At 36.3% G+C, this 17,628-nt stretch overlaps 1 protein-coding gene across 1 annotated transcript in view; it reads right to left on the bottom strand.

The window, feature by feature from the left end:
• The window catches only part of Ift74 (intraflagellar transport 74), a 78,177-nt gene that overhangs the window by 21,882 nt on the left and 38,667 nt on the right, over positions 1–17,628 (bottom strand). The window contains exons 9-13 of the mRNA XM_029476441.1: positions 15,849–15,987; positions 14,241–14,303; positions 10,696–10,839; positions 8,363–8,403; positions 6,684–6,763 (exon numbers count right to left, since the gene is read on the bottom strand). Coding sequence (XP_029332301.1) covers positions 6,684–6,763; positions 8,363–8,403; positions 10,696–10,839; positions 14,241–14,303; positions 15,849–15,987 — 467 coding nt within the window. The remainder of the gene's footprint in view (positions 1–6,683; positions 6,764–8,362; positions 8,404–10,695; positions 10,840–14,240; positions 14,304–15,848; positions 15,988–17,628) is intronic.

Genomic DNA, 17,628 nt, shown 5'->3' with positions numbered 1-17,628 from the left:
TCTCTCTCTCTCTCTCTCTCTCACACACACACACACACACACACACACACACACACACACGCGCGCGCACACACATACACACACACACATACACAGTGATCAAGGTGTAAAATGAATAAATTAATGGGAAAACTGAAAATGAGGTTGGGTTGGGTGCAACTAAAGAACGTGTCCAACAACAGTTAAAGTAGCACTGTGTGGACTTAAGTCAAGACCTGTTTAGTTGCAGGACAAAAATATTCTGCCTTAATTTTTAATTTTAACTATATACCACTACCAAGACTCCTAAAGCAAACCTTATGAATTATCTGTATTAGAAAGGAAGACCAACAGAGTCAACTAACCTGGACTCTTGAGGGCTCTCAGAGACTGAACCACCAACTAAAGAGCATAATATGCTATACCCAGATGTGCAGCTTGGTCTTCAGGTAGATTCTGAACAACTGGAATAGGGGCTATCCCTAAAACTGTTGCCTGTTTGTGGAATAAGTTCTTCTAGCTGGGCTGCCTGAGAATGTGCCCAGCCCCACAGAGACTTGATGTGCCAGGGTGATGGGAGATACCCAGGTGGGGCTTCTACCCTCTCAGGGAGAAGTGGGCATGGGAACAGGGATTGTGGAAAGGGGTACAGGGAGGGGACAGTGATATGGATGTAAGGTGAATAAATAACTTTTTAAAAATAAAAAAAAAGAAATATCTTATGTAAGTTACAGAGACTTACATGGCTACAAAAAAGACTATATCCTACAGGCAAAGTACGTATTTTTCATTATTCAAAGCTACATATAAATTACAGAATAAATTAAAAGTAATTATCTCATGATCGGACAGTGATTTGGAGTCCCTACAGACTTTATGTGCACATCTATTATATCTACCATCCTGCCATTATCAGATATTTATGTCTATGGTAGATTAATAGTCAAATACTATTTATCATGCTGTCTAATCCAAATCTGGGATAATAATGGATTCTACAAATGAAGGCATAACTGTTAGTAATGCTCAAACATTCATCTTGAGAAAGTGTGTGTATGGTACTGTACTTTGTTAACTGTGCATGTCAATCCTAGCCCATCCTAATAAACAGATTCTCAGAGAGCTAGCCCCACCTTATGGATATTGGTAAAACTGCACATTTGGGCCTTTGTCCACAGGCGAAAGAGTTTGGAATTGTCATAGAGTGGGTATGTTACTTTAACTAACAAAGGCTAGGACATTTATATAGCTTGCATTGGTGATAAACAATGTCTACATACTGCTTCCAGCCATAGGAAATGGCTCAATTTTTGTGAGAAATTAACAAAATTAAAAGTAATAACTTTTATTATTATAAGTAATAAAACCAGACTTATTCTGGTTAAAAACTTAAGCTGTATAAATTTATTCTTTATAAAATACATGAATGTACATGAATACCTATGAAGTCACTATTTTGTTTGTTTGTTCTGAGGTAGGGTTAGACTATGTAGCTCTGGTTGTCCACAAACTCATTACTGTAGACCAGGCTGGCCTTGAACTTGAACTCACTAGCTTCTATTTCCCAAGTGCTGAGATCAAAGGAATATGCCATCATGCATGGCCTTGTAGCACTGTTTTGTTTTTTTGTTTTGTTTTTGGTTTTTTGAGACAGGGTTTCTCTGTGTAGCCCTGGCTGTCCTGGAACTCACTTTGTAGACCAGGCTGGCCTCAAACTCAGAAATCCACCTGCTTCTGCCTCCCAAGTGCTGGGATTAAAGGCATGCACCACCACGCCTGGCTGTATCACTGTTTTTTATAACAATTAGAAATAGTTTTACTTCCTTAGTTCTGATGAAGCTTCAGCCTAAGCTAGCAATGAGTAAAGCTCAAAACGACATGATTTCAAAAGACCCAGTCATTCTACACAGAAAGGTAGTTACTCGTCTTCAGCATCTATTCCACAAATAGTTTGGACATGCATTATATGGTAACACTGTTATTAGCAGAATTTATTTAATGTAAACGAGTAAAGATTAGAAAAAAAAAAAAAAAAGGTCTGGTTCAACTTAAATGGACCAAGAAATGTTACTATGAGGGACTAAGCCATGAGATATAAACTATCATGTATTAATTTATAATGAAAATATTTCCTAGCAGTGTTTTCCCCAAAGCATGTGGCATTCTTATGCAAGGCTCTGGTTTCCCTCCTTAGCACCAGGAGTTGGGGAGGAGAGAAAGACTATGAAATATAAACCTTAAGAGAAAAGGCAGTATTAATAACCTATTTTACCTATTTTATTATAGTCTTACTTACTGTTGTCTTACTCAAGGCAACAATGCTTTTCCCACAGTTCCTTTGTTCATACAAAAGTAACACCTTTAAGGGCAGGAGATATGGCTCAGTGGTTAAGAGCACCCGACTGCTCTTCCAGAGGTCCCGAGTTCAATTCCTAGCAACCACATGGTGGCTCACAACCATCTGTATGAGATCCGACGCCCTCTTCTGGTGTGTCTGAAGACAGGTATAGTGTAATCATATACATAAAATAAATAATTCCCCCCCAAAAAAAGTAACACTTTAAAAAGTAATCATTTGGTTCACAACTATGAGGCTGATTTTGAGTGCAGTGTGGGCTATGCAGCAAGCACTTGACTAAAAATAAAAAAGTAGGGCTGGAGAGATGGCTCAGTGGTTAAGGCATCGACTTCTCTTCCAAAGGTCCTAAGTTCAATTCCCAGAAACCACATGGTGGCTCACAACCATCTGATGCCCTCTTCTGGTGTGTCTGAAGACAGCTACAGTGTACTCATATAAATAAAATAAATAAACCTTAAAAAAAATAAAAAAATAGCAATTAAAGATGTTTTTACTTGGTGGTTCAAGCTGCTCTAATCTTGAAAATATTAGAAAGGTCACACTTCCCTAGCCCTAAATTTATATGGTATTCTGGAGACAGGGCAAGTTTTCAAACCTCTTTGTTCAGCTTTTGCTCACAGTTCTTACTGCCAACTTGGCAAAAGCAGCTAGCATAACCTACACAATCGCCTGTATCCTGAGCTCTCCTGAAATTTCCTCTCCACAATGACCTAGTCAGTCCTTTAGCATTAGGTATCACACAGAATCTCAGAACAAAAAGCACAGACAAACAAGTTCATTGCCAGAATGTAATATGCATGATCTAATTCTTGTTCTCATTTAAAATATCACGAGTCGAAAATATGTACCACGTTATTAGAAAGCATGAATCCAAGGCAGGGATCCCCCGGAAAGTAATAAAATCTTTGCAGTCAAGCTTTCTGAAGAGTACACACTTAGATCCTAAAATAAGAGGACCCAAAGAAGAGATTAGATCTCAATTTTCACCTTTAGTTCATTGTACAATTTCTTCTTTCTTGAATTATGGATTGTTTAGGGTATCTAAAACACATTTACTTCCCAAATACTGTGTTGATGAACTAGATTACTAACGTCAGTTAAGAGGTAGTCCCTGCCCTTGAGGGCTTACAGTCTAAGAGGGAAGACAAACAAATTAAGTAGGCAACTGTAGAACATTCTCTGTTCCGGTAACAGGGAGGACAGTTACTCATCTAAGCCTAGAAGCGAGTTAGGGAAGCAAGTTCAGAGTTATGTCGAGTAAGAGGATGCCAAGTTAAATGTTAAAGGCTGAGAATTTAATCAGAAGACAAGAAGAACAACAAGCATTCAGTTAAATAGAAGACAACAAAAACAAAAGGTTAGAGCATAAAATAGTTGAATGAATGGTAATAAAGAGAAGAGTGAGGTAGCAGAAATAAATGACTGCAGAGCTGGGTAAGATGGCTCCTATCTGTAATCCCTTCTTTGGGAGGATGAGGTATGAGGATTGCTGTGAATTTGAAGACAGCCTGGGCTGTACAATAAGTTCTAGGCAAGCCTGTGCTTTACTGTAAGAAGTGCTTTAAAGGGGAGGCAGAGCCCAGAGATGACTATGGGATGAAATGGAGGCTGACAGAGTCACATTAGAGAACTAATGACATATAAAATTTGTCATTTTGTGCATCATGGTGAACCATATTTAAGCAGGACAAGGACACCAAGACATATTTTACACAAATCATTTTTTTTACAGCATTATACCTGAAAAAAAACTTAAAAGGGGCAAGAATGGAGGTGGGATAACCAGTTAGGAGGCTACTGCAATAGTTCAGGCAGAAAGTAATGAGGTCCTGAACTAACAAGTAACCTTCTAACAAGTTACCATCTACACAACCCCCTGTGTTGTCGCAGAAATTAGGATGATCACAGAGCAGAGAAGTGGCAACAATAATCACTGATGTACTAATACACTTACCTGTGAGTATATACACACACTATGTTTATATATTTATATATGCTTATATGTCCTAATAGCACTGTTACCCAATTATGAATTAGCTTATTCTATATTAATAAAAATAATATTTGAAACAAAAAAAACCAGAAGCAAAACCCAAAGCAGTCTGCATTCTATTCTATTCTATTCTATTCTATTCTATTCTATTCTATAGAATGTTGCTACCCACACTGCAGTTGATCTTATCCCCTAAGGCAGTCATCATAGAAAACAACCTCATAGATATGCTATTAATTTATGTGCTTTGTAAATCAGGTTGACAATAAAATTAACCATCCCAGGTAAAGATGCAGATGTAGACAAAAAAATATCTACTACTTTATTAGAAAGCATAAATCCAAGGTAGGGATTATAAGTTCAATTAATAAATTTTACTTCCCAAATGCATCATTTTAGGAGAATGAACTAAACACTATACATTACAATTTAGGAAGAAAATTATTTAGGATGCAATCTGTAAAGTTTCTAAAATAAAAACATCAGACTTTTCTAAATAGATCTACATATATGAAAAGTAACAGGGAGGAAATAACATAGACAAAAGACACAAAATTCCATAAGCTGAGAATCAATTGATGAGATCACTGTACAACATTAGTGTAAATATACTCTTTTCCCCCTTAGATCTTTCATTACAGAGTTTCTGTTATGTATCCCTAGCTGTCTTGGAGCTCATTATATAATCCAGGGAGGAGTCTCAAATTCTGCTTCTGTCTTCAGTGCTGGGATTTAAGATGTGTGCTATCAGGCCCAGCAACAATGTGGCCCATGCTTGAGGATCATGAGTAGATTTAAGTTGCTCTCAATGAACAACATGTAAAGTGACTGAGCCATTCAAATATATACATACTTCAGAACATGCTACAAACAGTAAGTATATATAATCTTTTCAATTACGAAAACAAATGAAAAATACAATTTAAATTTAATATGACCTTAGTACTGTTATGTGCCTACCTTTGTCACAAATGCTACTTAATACATAAACTTTAGTGAGACATTACCATGATGCTCATTTCCCAAACCAGAAAACTAAAGCATAGTCAGGCTTACTTACCTAAGCCTTTAGAAGTCTTATTAATGCCATTAGTAACTACTTGTAGATATAACTATATGTTTCTAAGAACATATTTTAATTTCACAAATGAAATGCTTTGAATCAGAAAGTCAAGCTTATGCTTAGGCAATGGAACTAAGACTTTATCATCAGAAAACCTCTGGTTTAAGTCTAGTTTTTACTACTAACTTGGAGAATTTAGCAAACTACTAATTGCCCTGAGCTTTCATGGTTATAAAATGGATTAGCTAGTATTCAAAGATTTTTTTATAGAGTGTTCTATCCAGGTAAGTGATTTATCAACAAAACAAATAGTATTTATATGATTAACAAAAAGGCATGAATACTGTCATTAAAATCAAAGTAAAGGGCTGGAGAGATGGCTCAGTGGTTAAGAGCATTGGCTGCTCTTCCAGAGGACAGGTATTCAATTCCCAGCACCCATATGGCAGCTCACAACTGCCTGTAACTCCAGTTCCAGGGGATCCAATACCCTCACACAAAGATATACATATAGATAGATAGATAGATAGATAGATAGATAGATAGATAGACAGACAGACAGACAGGCAGGCAGACAGACATGTAAAACACCAATGTACAGAAAATCTAAAAAATAAATTTTATTAAAGATTTGTTTAATAAATAAATAAAAGTAAAAACAAAGACTAAGGATACTATTTTTCCTACTGTGAATGTCTCTTATCATTTATTGGTAAATTATCCTGATTTTCCTCCACTACTGATAATATATAGTTGATCCTGGTTAGTCCATGAACAAATTTATTAGTTGAAGGTAAGCTATAAACTCTTTAAAGAGGGAACCTATACCAAGAGTAATCTGGCTGGGAATTATGATGCCCACACTTCTCCCATACACACAGAATTTCTACCATTAGGACCCTAGGCTGGGGAAAAAAATAGACAACAGTGCTTGCTCCCTCATAACTGAGCCCAACCAGGAAACCAAGTCTCTCTGGGCTACTTGAAGTATCTGTTACCTGGTTATCATCTCCTCTACCACAAAAAGAAAAAAAAAAAAAAAAAAGAATCCTTTGAAAAACTAGGTATTTATCTTATACAATCATTAAGTTACTTAAAATTTTAATCAAATAATTATTTTTACACTATTTATAATACTTGATATATATATTTCAGTTAAGTTGGGAGTATCATAGAGTATTATATTTATCTAAATAATAAAACTCACTAAGATTACAATTAATATGCATCTGTTCAGATGTATATTAATTGCATTTTGAAAAACTCAAAAAATATACCACAAACATTACCTTGGTGCTCCTCTAAATCCATGTCAAGTTGTCTAATTTCTTCACTAAATTGGTTTATTTTTTCTTTTATATCTGTTAACCTGTTAAAAATATTAGTGAATTTTAGAAGCAACACAAGGAAAAAAATCATAATGAGCATCAGCAAATTGAAATTTTTTCTACTACCAGAACATCATTAAAAGGTTAAAATACATCTAATACAATGTGATGATTTGTATATTCTTGGACCAAGGAGTGGCACCATTTGGAGGTGTGGCCTTGATCGAATAGGTGTGACCTGGTTGGAATAGGTATGTCTCTGTGGGTGTGAGCTTAAGATCCTCATCCTAGCTGCCTGAGAGTCAGTCTTCCACTAGCAGCCTTTGGATGAAGACGTAGAATCCTTAGCTCTGCCTGCGCCATGCCTGCCTAGATGCTGCCATTTCCCACCTTGATGATAATGGACTGAATCTCTGAACTTGTAAGCTAGCCCCAATTAAATGTTGTTTTTTTATAGGACTTACCTTGGTCATGGTGTCTGTTCACAGCAGTAAAGCCCTAACTAAGACATACAATGTGAGCAATTTTGTGTCTGGTGAGCAAGTTCTATTCTGAATATATGAAGAATTCATTTTATTCAATACCACCAATAATAAATTCATGAGAATGTACAAAGGATATTAATAAACATTTCTTCAAAGATGAACATGAACAACAGCACATAAAAAGAAATTCAACACCATAAGCCATCAAGGAATTGCTAGTGAAAGCCAAAGAAAAATACTATTTCACATCCATTGACACTGCTGTAATGAAATCATGGATAATAATAGTTTTTTTTAAAAAGACAAATGATGCTAAGTGATGAAGATTATAAAAACCTGGACTCTCATACACTGTAGGTGGAAATGTAAAATGTCTATTTGTATAGAAAATACAATGTCTATTATGCAGCTATTTGGTTTAGACTGGACTCCAAATTTACAATCTAAAATACAAAGTAACCACATAAGCCAACAATTCCATTCCTGAATATTTACATAGGAGAAGTAGAAATAAATGCCCATACAGAAACCAGTTCACAGATGTTCATGTCAATATGATTCCTAACAGCCACAAAAAAGAAACAAGCAAAGCCTATCAATTGACGAATAAATAAAAAACATACTGTGGAATATTAATTGGAACTAAAAATAAACGAGATAGTGATGTATATGCTACACTACAGATAAGCCTTGAAAATGTTAGGTTAAATGAAAGCATGTTGCCACATGAGTCCAAAAGCTGTCAGACTCCACATATGAAATGCCCAGACTAGGCAAATAGGTAACACAGAGTAGATTTCCAGTCTTAGAATGAAGGAAGGGGTAAGGAAAACAATGATTACAAGCTGTGGAATTTAGAGTGACTGAACTGGGACACTGGTTGTCCAACTGTAAATCTAATGAAAAGCTCTTGATTAGTATGCTTTAAATATATAATGTATATAAGCCATCTCTTTGTAAAGCTGTATTTAAAAAGAAATTATATTAGGCAATGACAAAGAATTAAAACCTGGAGACTGAAAGCTCGATAAATATTAACATGTGAGCTGCCTGAAAATGTCTATAAAAGCATGTACTTTATAAGTTACATCTTAACTTTATGATGTAATCTGAAAGAACAACAAATATAAAATGTCCCGGTTCAAAGGTACTTACTGTCTCTCCATGCTGGCTATTTCCTGATTATCTTCTTTAACCTATATAGGCATAGAAAGAAAATAGTATTTAAAAGAGTAACTCATCTGAATAGACTATCTGAAAGAGAACTTCACTAAGAAACTATTCACAAATTCCTTCCTTCTTCCTCAAACATATTGTTACCTACTGTCCTGGCCAGTTTTATGACTGCTTCATACAAACTAGAGTCATTTGTGAGGAAATGTAAACTGGGAAAATGCCTCCACAAAATCAGGTTATAAAGCCAGGTATTGTTACATAAACCTTTAACTCCAGGATTCAGGAGGCAGAGGCAGGTGTGTATCTGTGAGTGTGAAACCAACCCGGTTTATACAGTGAGTTCCAAAACATCCAGGGCTACAGAGACACTCTATCTCTAAACAAACAAATGAACAAATAAACAAATGACCAAATAAGTAACTAAAAAACAAGTCAGGCTATAGACAAGCGTATAGGCTTTTTCTTTTTTTAAAAAAAATTGGGGATTGGGCTGGTGGTTCTAGGTTCCATAAGAATGCCATGAGCAGAGTAAGCAGTAAGCAGAATTGTTCATGGCCTCTGCATCAGCCGTGTCCTTAGATTCTTGCCGTTTTGTTCTTGGCCTAGCTGGTTTGGATGATGAATTATAATATGGAAATCGAAGTGAAATAAGCCTTTCCTTCCTAAGTTGCTTTTGGTCATGGTGTTTCATCATAGCAATATAAACTCTAACTAGGATTCTTATCAGGCTAACATATCTTCCAACATGAGTCAGTTAACTAACAGGAGGTATCTTGGATTTCTGAGACTCCCCGACATCTAAGGGTCCAACTACCAGATTTGGGAAGACCCAATAAAATAAAATTTCAGAAAAACAATGAATAATTTTTAGGGTACATTTATACCATGCCATGTAGTATTTTGAATATGTATAATTCCATATCCTATAGAATATACATATGCACAATATATATGTGCATGTGTGTGTGTGTATATATATACATATATATATGTATATGTATATATATACACACACACATACAATATTAATCCTAGGTTATAATTAATTTAAAAATTTTAAGATAAGATCTCTATAGTTAGCCCTGGTTGTCCTAGAACTCACTATGTAGACCAGGCTGTCCTCAAAACTCACAGAGATTATCTACCTGCTTCTTCTGCTCCCCAGGTATGTGCCACCAATCCCTGCTTCAACTCAGATTTAACTAGCAATCTCTAAAGCATTTTCTCCTTTCCTGCCCCTAATCTTTTCTTTGTAAGGAATGGCTGAAGTTTTAGAATATTTTTTAGTTGTATTACATTTTAATTTATATACTATATGTGGGAGGGTTCACTATAGTGCAAGTGTGGAAGTCAGAACAACTTTCAGAAACTAGTTTCCCTTCTACCCTGTGGATTCTTAGGATTAATCTCATACCACCAGGCTTAGCAGCAAGTGCCTTACCTACCAATATTTAGACTTTAAGATCATTCTAAAAAGGATGATTCTACCAATCTCTTAATTGATCCATAAAGATCCAAAAACCCACTAGGCACACACACAGACACATGAACATGCACACATGCCCACAAACATTAAAAAAACTCAAAAGAGTTCCAGGAGAGGTCTCTGTCCTTACAAAGATACAGTTCTCCCAAGGGTCTTGGACTTTAGTACATCTCAGTATAAACAAGCTCACTGTAACTTAGAGCTAAATTAAAGCAGCATAGAAGTAGTGGAAAAGCTATGGAATACATGGCATGTGATTATGTCATATATAATTTCATATGACATTTAAATTCCATTCTCTTCATGAAGGCACCAATACTAACTACCAAATTTATTAGACTTAGGACACTTATATTTTTGGAGAAATAAACATAAATAATGGAACTAATTTTCAGTAAGATTATCTAACTAGTTAACTCACCAATAAAGAAGTATCCATGAAATAATGATATAAATACACACCAAAAAATACAAAATGAGGATTTACTCCAAAATCAAGCTGTTTTAAGAAAGTAAGATTTTTCTATGTTTTCTTGGCTTGTATTTCATATTGAAGTATGGCTAACTATTGCTTTTGGATAATATCACATTGACTTTTTGCTTAATTCATAGCTCTTAAAACAAATAAATGGCCAGGCAGTGGTGGCATCTATCATTAATACTAGCACTTGGGACACAGAGGCAAAAAGATCTCTGAGTTCAAAGCTAGCCTGGTCTATGGAGCAAAATCCAGGGCAGCCAGGGCCACACAGAGGAACACTGTCTCAAAAACCCAAATGAAACAAATAAAACAAAACAAAAACAAATAATGAACTTTCTTCCATACCTGCTTAAGCAATCTCTCCCTTTCCTCCATTGGCGATCCCATGCTTTTGTCTTCTGCAATCATTTGATCTCGATGGGACTCTAACTCATAAAGTTTTTCATACAGCAATACAGCCTCTTGTTTTACTTGGGAGTGTGCTATTTCCTAAGAACAAATAGAAAAATTTTAGTTGGTCTTCTTGGAGAGACAGAAGTTAAGATATAGACATGATACTCACCTTCCAGTTTCCACCTGCACCTTGGAGCTGACCGTATGCCTCAGCCCTCCACACCCCAATCCCGCCCAGAGAAAGCTTGTTCCCCCAGGGATGATGACACACCCAAGCTCACAGGTGAGACCACCAATTACACCCCAATACCTGGTCCAAGTGGAACCTGCTTAGGGCCCAGTGGATGCAGGAACCTCACTCAGCAGAGAGGGACACGATCCTTCTGGTTCCATCTACACCTGATCCTGTGCTACAGCCCTCCCCACCCTAATCCCAGAGAAAGCTTGACCCCCAGGAGTGCTGGCACACCCAGGCTCACAGGACAGACAAGCTCCAGTCAGAGACTGCAAAGCCAGATAACACTAGAGATAACCAGATGGCCAGAGGCAAGCACAAGAACATGAGCAACAGAAACCAATGCTACTTGGCATCATCAGAACCCAGTTCTACACACACACCAAACCCTGGATACTCCAACACTCCTGAAAAGTGAGATTCTGATCTAAAATCACACCTCATGATAATGATAGAGGACTTTAAGAAGGACATAAATAACTAACTACCTTAAAGAAATACAGGAGAACTCGGGTAAACAGGTATAAGCCCTTAAAGAGGAAACACAAAGAATTACAGGAAAACACAACCAAAAAGTCAGGGTTTCTATTCGTGCACAAAATATCATGAGCAAGAAGCAAGTTGGGGAGGAAAGGGTTTATTCAGCTTAAACTTCCACATTGCCGTTCATCACCAAAGGAAGTCAGGACTGGAAATCAAGCAGGTCAGGAAGCAGGAGGTAATGTGGAGGTCATGGAGTGATGTTACTTACTGGCTTGCTTCCCCTGGCTTGCTCAGCTTGCTTTCTTATAGAAGCCAAGACTACCAGCTTAGGGATGACACCACCCACAATGAGCTGGGCCCTCCCACCCTTGATTACTAATTGAGAAAATGCCTTACAGCTGGATCTCATGGAGCCATTTCCTCAATGGAGAATCCTTTCTCTGTTATAACTCTAGCCTGTGTCAAGTTGACACACAAAACCAGCCAGTACAACCTCTAACAACAAAAATAAAAGGAAGCAACAATCATTGGCTCTTATTATCTATTAAAATCAATAGACTCAATTTCCCAATAAAAAGACATAGACTAACAGACTGAATATGAAAACAGGACCTAGCATTTTGCTACATACAGGAAACACATCTCAGTGATAAAGACAGACACTACCTCACAGTAAAAGGCTGGGAAATTTTTCTTCAAAGCAAATGGTCCCAAGAAACAAAATGGAGTAGTCATTCTAATATCGAATAAAATCAACTTTCGACAAAAAGTTATCAAAAAAGATGAGAAAGGACACTCCATACATTAAATGAAATATCTACCAAAATGAACTCTCAATTCTGAATATGCCCCAAATGCAGAACTTATGACCATTTCACCCCAAAACAAAAGAATGTACCTTCTTCTCAACACCTCATGGGACCTTCTCCAAAACTGACTATAATTGGTCACAACACAAGCCTGAACAGATTCAAGAAGACTAAAATAATCCCATGCATCCTATCAGATCACCATGGACTTAGGCTGGTCTTCAATAACAACAAAAACAACAGAAAGCCCACATACTCATGGAAGCTGAACAACTCTCTACTCAATGATAACTTGGTCAGGAAAGAAATTAAAGATTTTTTTAGAATTTAATGAAAATGAGGGCACAACATACCGAAGCTTATGGAACACAATGAAAACAGTGCTAAGAGGAAAACACATATCTCTGAGTGCCTCCATAAAGAAACTGGAGAGAGCACACACTACCAGCTTAACAGCACACCTAAAGCTCTAGAACAAAAAGAAGCAAATATTCCCAAGAGGAGTAGACAGCAGAAAGTAATGAAATTCAGGGCTAAAATCAACCAATTAGAAACAAAGAGAACTATACAAAACCAGGAGCTGGTTCTTTGAGAAAATCAACAAACTCTTAGCCAACCAACTAGAGAGCACAGAGACAGTACTAAATTAACAAAATCAGAAATGAAAAGGGAGAAATAACAACAGAAACCGAGGAAATTTAAAAAAATCATCAGATCTTACTACAAAATTCTGTACTCAACAAAACTGGAAAATCTGGATGAAATGGAAAATTTTGTAGACAGATACCAGGTACCAAAGTTAAATCAGGATCATATAAACCATCTAAACAGTCCCATAACCCCTAAAGAAATAGAAGCAGCCATTAAAAGTCTCCCAACTAAAAAAGAGTCTAGGACCAGATGGGTTTAGTGTAGTATTCTATCAGGCCTTCAAAGAAGACCTAATACCAATACTCTTCAAATTATTCAACAAAATAGAAACAGAAGAAACACTACCCAATTCGTCCTATGAAGCCACAGTTAGGCTGATATGTAAACCACACAAAGACCAAACAAACAAAGAGAATTTCAGACCAATTTCCTTTATGAATATCAATGCAAAAATACTCAATAAAATTCTCGCAAACTGAATTCAAGAACACATCAAAATGATCATTCACCATCATCAAATATGCTTCATCCCAAGGATGCAGGGATGGTTCAATATATGGAAGTCTATCAATGTAATAATCCACTATATAAGCAAACTCAAAGAAAAATAAATCTACATGATCATCTCACAAACTATATAGAGAAAAACTTGAAGCAATCCCACTAAAATCAAGGACTAGAAAAGGCTGCCCACTCTTTCCCTATCTATTCAATATAGAACTCGAAGTTCTAGCCCAAGCAATTATACAACAGAAGGACAACTCAATTCTCAAATTCATCAGGAATAACAAAAATCCAGGGATAGCAAAAATTATTCTCAACAATAAGAGGACTTCTGGGGGAATCAACATCCCTGACCTCAAGCTGTATTACAGAGCAATAGTGCTAAAAACTGTATTAGCACAGAGACAGACAGGTAGATCAATGGAATAGAATTGAAGACCCAGAATTAAACTCACACACCTATGATCTCCTGATCTTTGACAAAGAAGCCAAAACCACGCAGTGGAAAAAAGACAACATATTCAACAAATGGTGCTGGTTCAAGTGGTGGTCAGCATGTAGAAGAATGAAAATTGATCCATTCTTATTTCCTGTACAAAGCTCAAGTCCAAGTGGGTCAAAGACTCCACATAAAACCAGATACACTGAATCTAATAGAGGAGAGAGTAGAAAAGAGCTTTGAACACATCAGCACAGGGGGAAACTTCCTGAACAGAACACCAATTGCCCAGATTTTGTGCATGGTTCTGGCTGATGCTCCCCTGAATTACCCTTCAGAGCTCAGTGTCAGAACACTCCCACAACGTTATACTCACAGTTTCTAGGCTCTCCTTTTTCATGTTCAGAGAATCTAGTTGTTGCTGAAGTGTATCTAATTCCTAAAGGGAAAAAGGAAAATTTAAAAGAATATTTTTTTCCTTCATGTTTTAGCATATCATGTATAAATATGATAAAATAAATTCTGTAAATATATTCAATTCCTAACTTACCAAGGTTTTATTCTATTCGAAATAGCTTCTTTTATTAGTTCTAAAATTCTTCTCACATACCTTCCAAACCTTGTATGTTTGTCACAATTATTATATAAATATTTTGATCATAGTAATTATCAAAGACTTTCAAACTAATGATGTCATTGTTCAAAATAAAGATTTAAAATTCGAATAATCTTTAGCCACATGTTCACATATTTTGCCTAACTCCTTTTAGAGTCAAGACATATATATAGGAGGGGACAAAGGAAGAAAGAAAAATAGAGGGAGCAAGGATGGAAGGAGGGAAGAAGGGAAAGACAATTGACCACAGAGGGAGAAAGGAGAAGGGACAGGGAAGAGACATGAAGGAGGGATGAAAGAGAAAGAACCATTGATCTGGGCTGGAGAGATGGCTCAGTGATTAAGAGCACCAACTGTTCTTTTGAAGGTCCTGAGTTCAAATCCCAGCAACCACATGGTGGCTCACAGCCATCCTTAATGAGCTCTGATATCCTCTCCTGGTGTGTCTGAAGACAGCTACAGTGTACTTACATATAATAAATCAATCTTTAAAAAAAGAAAGAACCATTGATCATTCATAACCCTTATATACTTTCATAATAGTTTGGCATTTCTACAATATGCTTTCTTCAAGGATTCATTTATCCAAAAAATTTGTTCAAGATAACAAATGTTATAATAAAATTAAATGAAGCAATATCAGAGAAATAAATAATATTCATTACTGGCAGTTATTGATCCTTTTTTTTTTTTTTTTTTTTTGGTAATCCTTCAGTTTAGGGTCATATGGGCTTGAAGAAGCATTGATGTTTAACACTGGGAGGGTTATCATCAGGCACCTAAACTGTTCCTTTAAGCAACATGACTAGGAAAACATTCAAATCAGGGACAAAACAGGTTAAATGGCTTGTTGCTTATCAAGCTGGGAGGAAAATGAAACAAAACTAATATCCAGCTGTGGTCTGTGAGCCCCTTTAATCTCCATTAAAAGTTCATAAAAATCTAAGTTTTTAGATAAGGTGTGCATGCATTTGGAAGACAGAGGCAGGACGATCTCTGTGAATTCCATGCCAGTCCTGTCTACAGAACAAGTTTCAAGAAAGCCATGGCTACATTATGAGACCCTGTCTCAAATAAGTAATTATATCCAAGCCGTTTTCATATACCTTTATGACATGCAAAACTGAAGATAAGAGAACCAAACTATTATGTATTCTTTTAAAAGCTAAAACACTATGCAGCATAAGAAAATGAATCCTTTCTTAGTGTCTTCCACACTTAAATGACTGTGGGAATTAGCTGAGGCCCTTGTTACAATGAGGTTCTGATGAGTAGGTTCATTCTCAGAGACCCTGGTGTTGATTTTTCAAATTGTACTTTGATTAGTATTGTGCTCCACGCCTAGCATACAGTCCAGAGTAATATCACCTGCAACAGTTTCTCATTTGTGGTTTTCATTTCTATGTACTTGACTTGTTTTTCAGGAGACATATTTTTGATAATGCCATCTGCTGCTTGCTTTTCTTGTTCAACTTCTTCTTCTACACTTCTGATTTGTTTTTCCTTCCTGAAATAAAAAGCATACAAAGTTCCTGTTAGTATACTGAGAGAGAAAATAAAATCAAATTATTCTGAGGTACTAAAAAGAAAATCAACCATATAAAACTTGATCACATCAGCTCAGACTTAATATACTCTTCTCATCTCCATCCTCAAATCCAATTTATTTATTATCTATTTAAATGTATGACTAAAACAGAGAGATTATCATATATAAACTTTCAGGCCTTGTACATCTGAGGGTTCATTTAATGGTGATATATGCCAAAAGTAAATTTTAGTCTTAAAACAGTGACTTTCAAACATCTGTTAGTCATAGCATTCTCTGATCAAGTTAAAATCTGTATAGAAAGTTACTGTGTTCCTATTGAGAATGGCAATCATCAAGAAAATAAATGACAAGTGCAGGTTCGGATACAGGAAAGGGGAACCCTTGTATTCTGTGGGAATAGGCTAATGCACTACTGTACAAATTGGATAACCTAGCTGTACCACTCACTCCTGGACATCTACCCCCAAAATGCTGCATCCTACTATAGAGATGCTTGCATATCCACGTTTATCACTGTTTCTTTTACAATGAGTAGCAAGGAAATTTAAAAAAAGAAAAGAAAGAAAGTTACTGTGTAAATCATGTAAAGCAAGGCAGCTCTGAGGGAACTAACCAATACAGAGAGCTACTCTACAATGTGAATTATTCTTAGGACTTATTTATTTTATCTTATGTGAATCAGTGTTTTGCATGCACATATGTATGTGTTCCATGTGTGGGCCTATTGCCTGCAGAGGTCAAAAGTGGGTGCCATATCCTTGTTACTGGAGTTACAGGAGTGGTAAGCGATTATAAGGATGCTGGGAACCAAATCTTAGTCCTCTGCAAGAACACTGCTCTTAACCACTGAGCAATCACACCCCACCCCCACACCCCCACACTCACACAATTTGATTTTTTTTAAAAGAAAAAGCCTAGGTTTGGTGAGATGGCTCAGTGGGTCTAGTGCTTGCTGCACAACCCTGATTATCTTTCAATCCATGGAATCAATACTGGAAAGAACCAACTGCACACATGCACCATGTCACATGAGTACCTATATACACAGGTGCACACACGGTGATGATGATTAAGATAATGATCTAATAAAAACAAAACCAAATTATACCTTAAGATCAATAATATGCTTATATTTCCTTTTACCTATTGCTTTAAATACAAACATATTTTAGCACCATAACACATTAATTTCCAGAAAAAATATAACTATTGTATAATAACAGCAATGACAACAATGGTTACCCTAATCGTGTAATCACAATATATTCACACGAAATACCACTAGTGTGCCCAGTATTTTATTTTCCACATAGTCAATTACTAGTACAGTGGAAAAACTTTCCTTTTAAAGAAATGGTCTTTTTATTAACTCTTTAAGAATTCGTATAATGTATTTTGACACCTACCCTATATTGCACATATCTGACTTCTCTACCATCATATAGCTCCCTCTCCCAGCTTTTTGAAACATCTCCTCTGCCCTTAGTCCAGTGTAGTTTGTGTTATGCAATTCTCTTGGGAATGAAGCCTGCCTAATAGTATGTTTGACCTACCAGGAATCATTAAAAAAAAAATCTGAGAGAATTTATTTGCCAG

This window comes from Mus caroli, chromosome 4 (genome assembly GCF_900094665.2).
Source record: "Mus caroli chromosome 4, CAROLI_EIJ_v1.1, whole genome shotgun sequence".
In the NCBI taxonomy this organism is placed as follows: Eukaryota; Metazoa; Chordata; class Mammalia; order Rodentia; family Muridae; genus Mus; species Mus caroli.
This window is presented reverse-complemented; position numbering and strand designations above follow the sequence as displayed.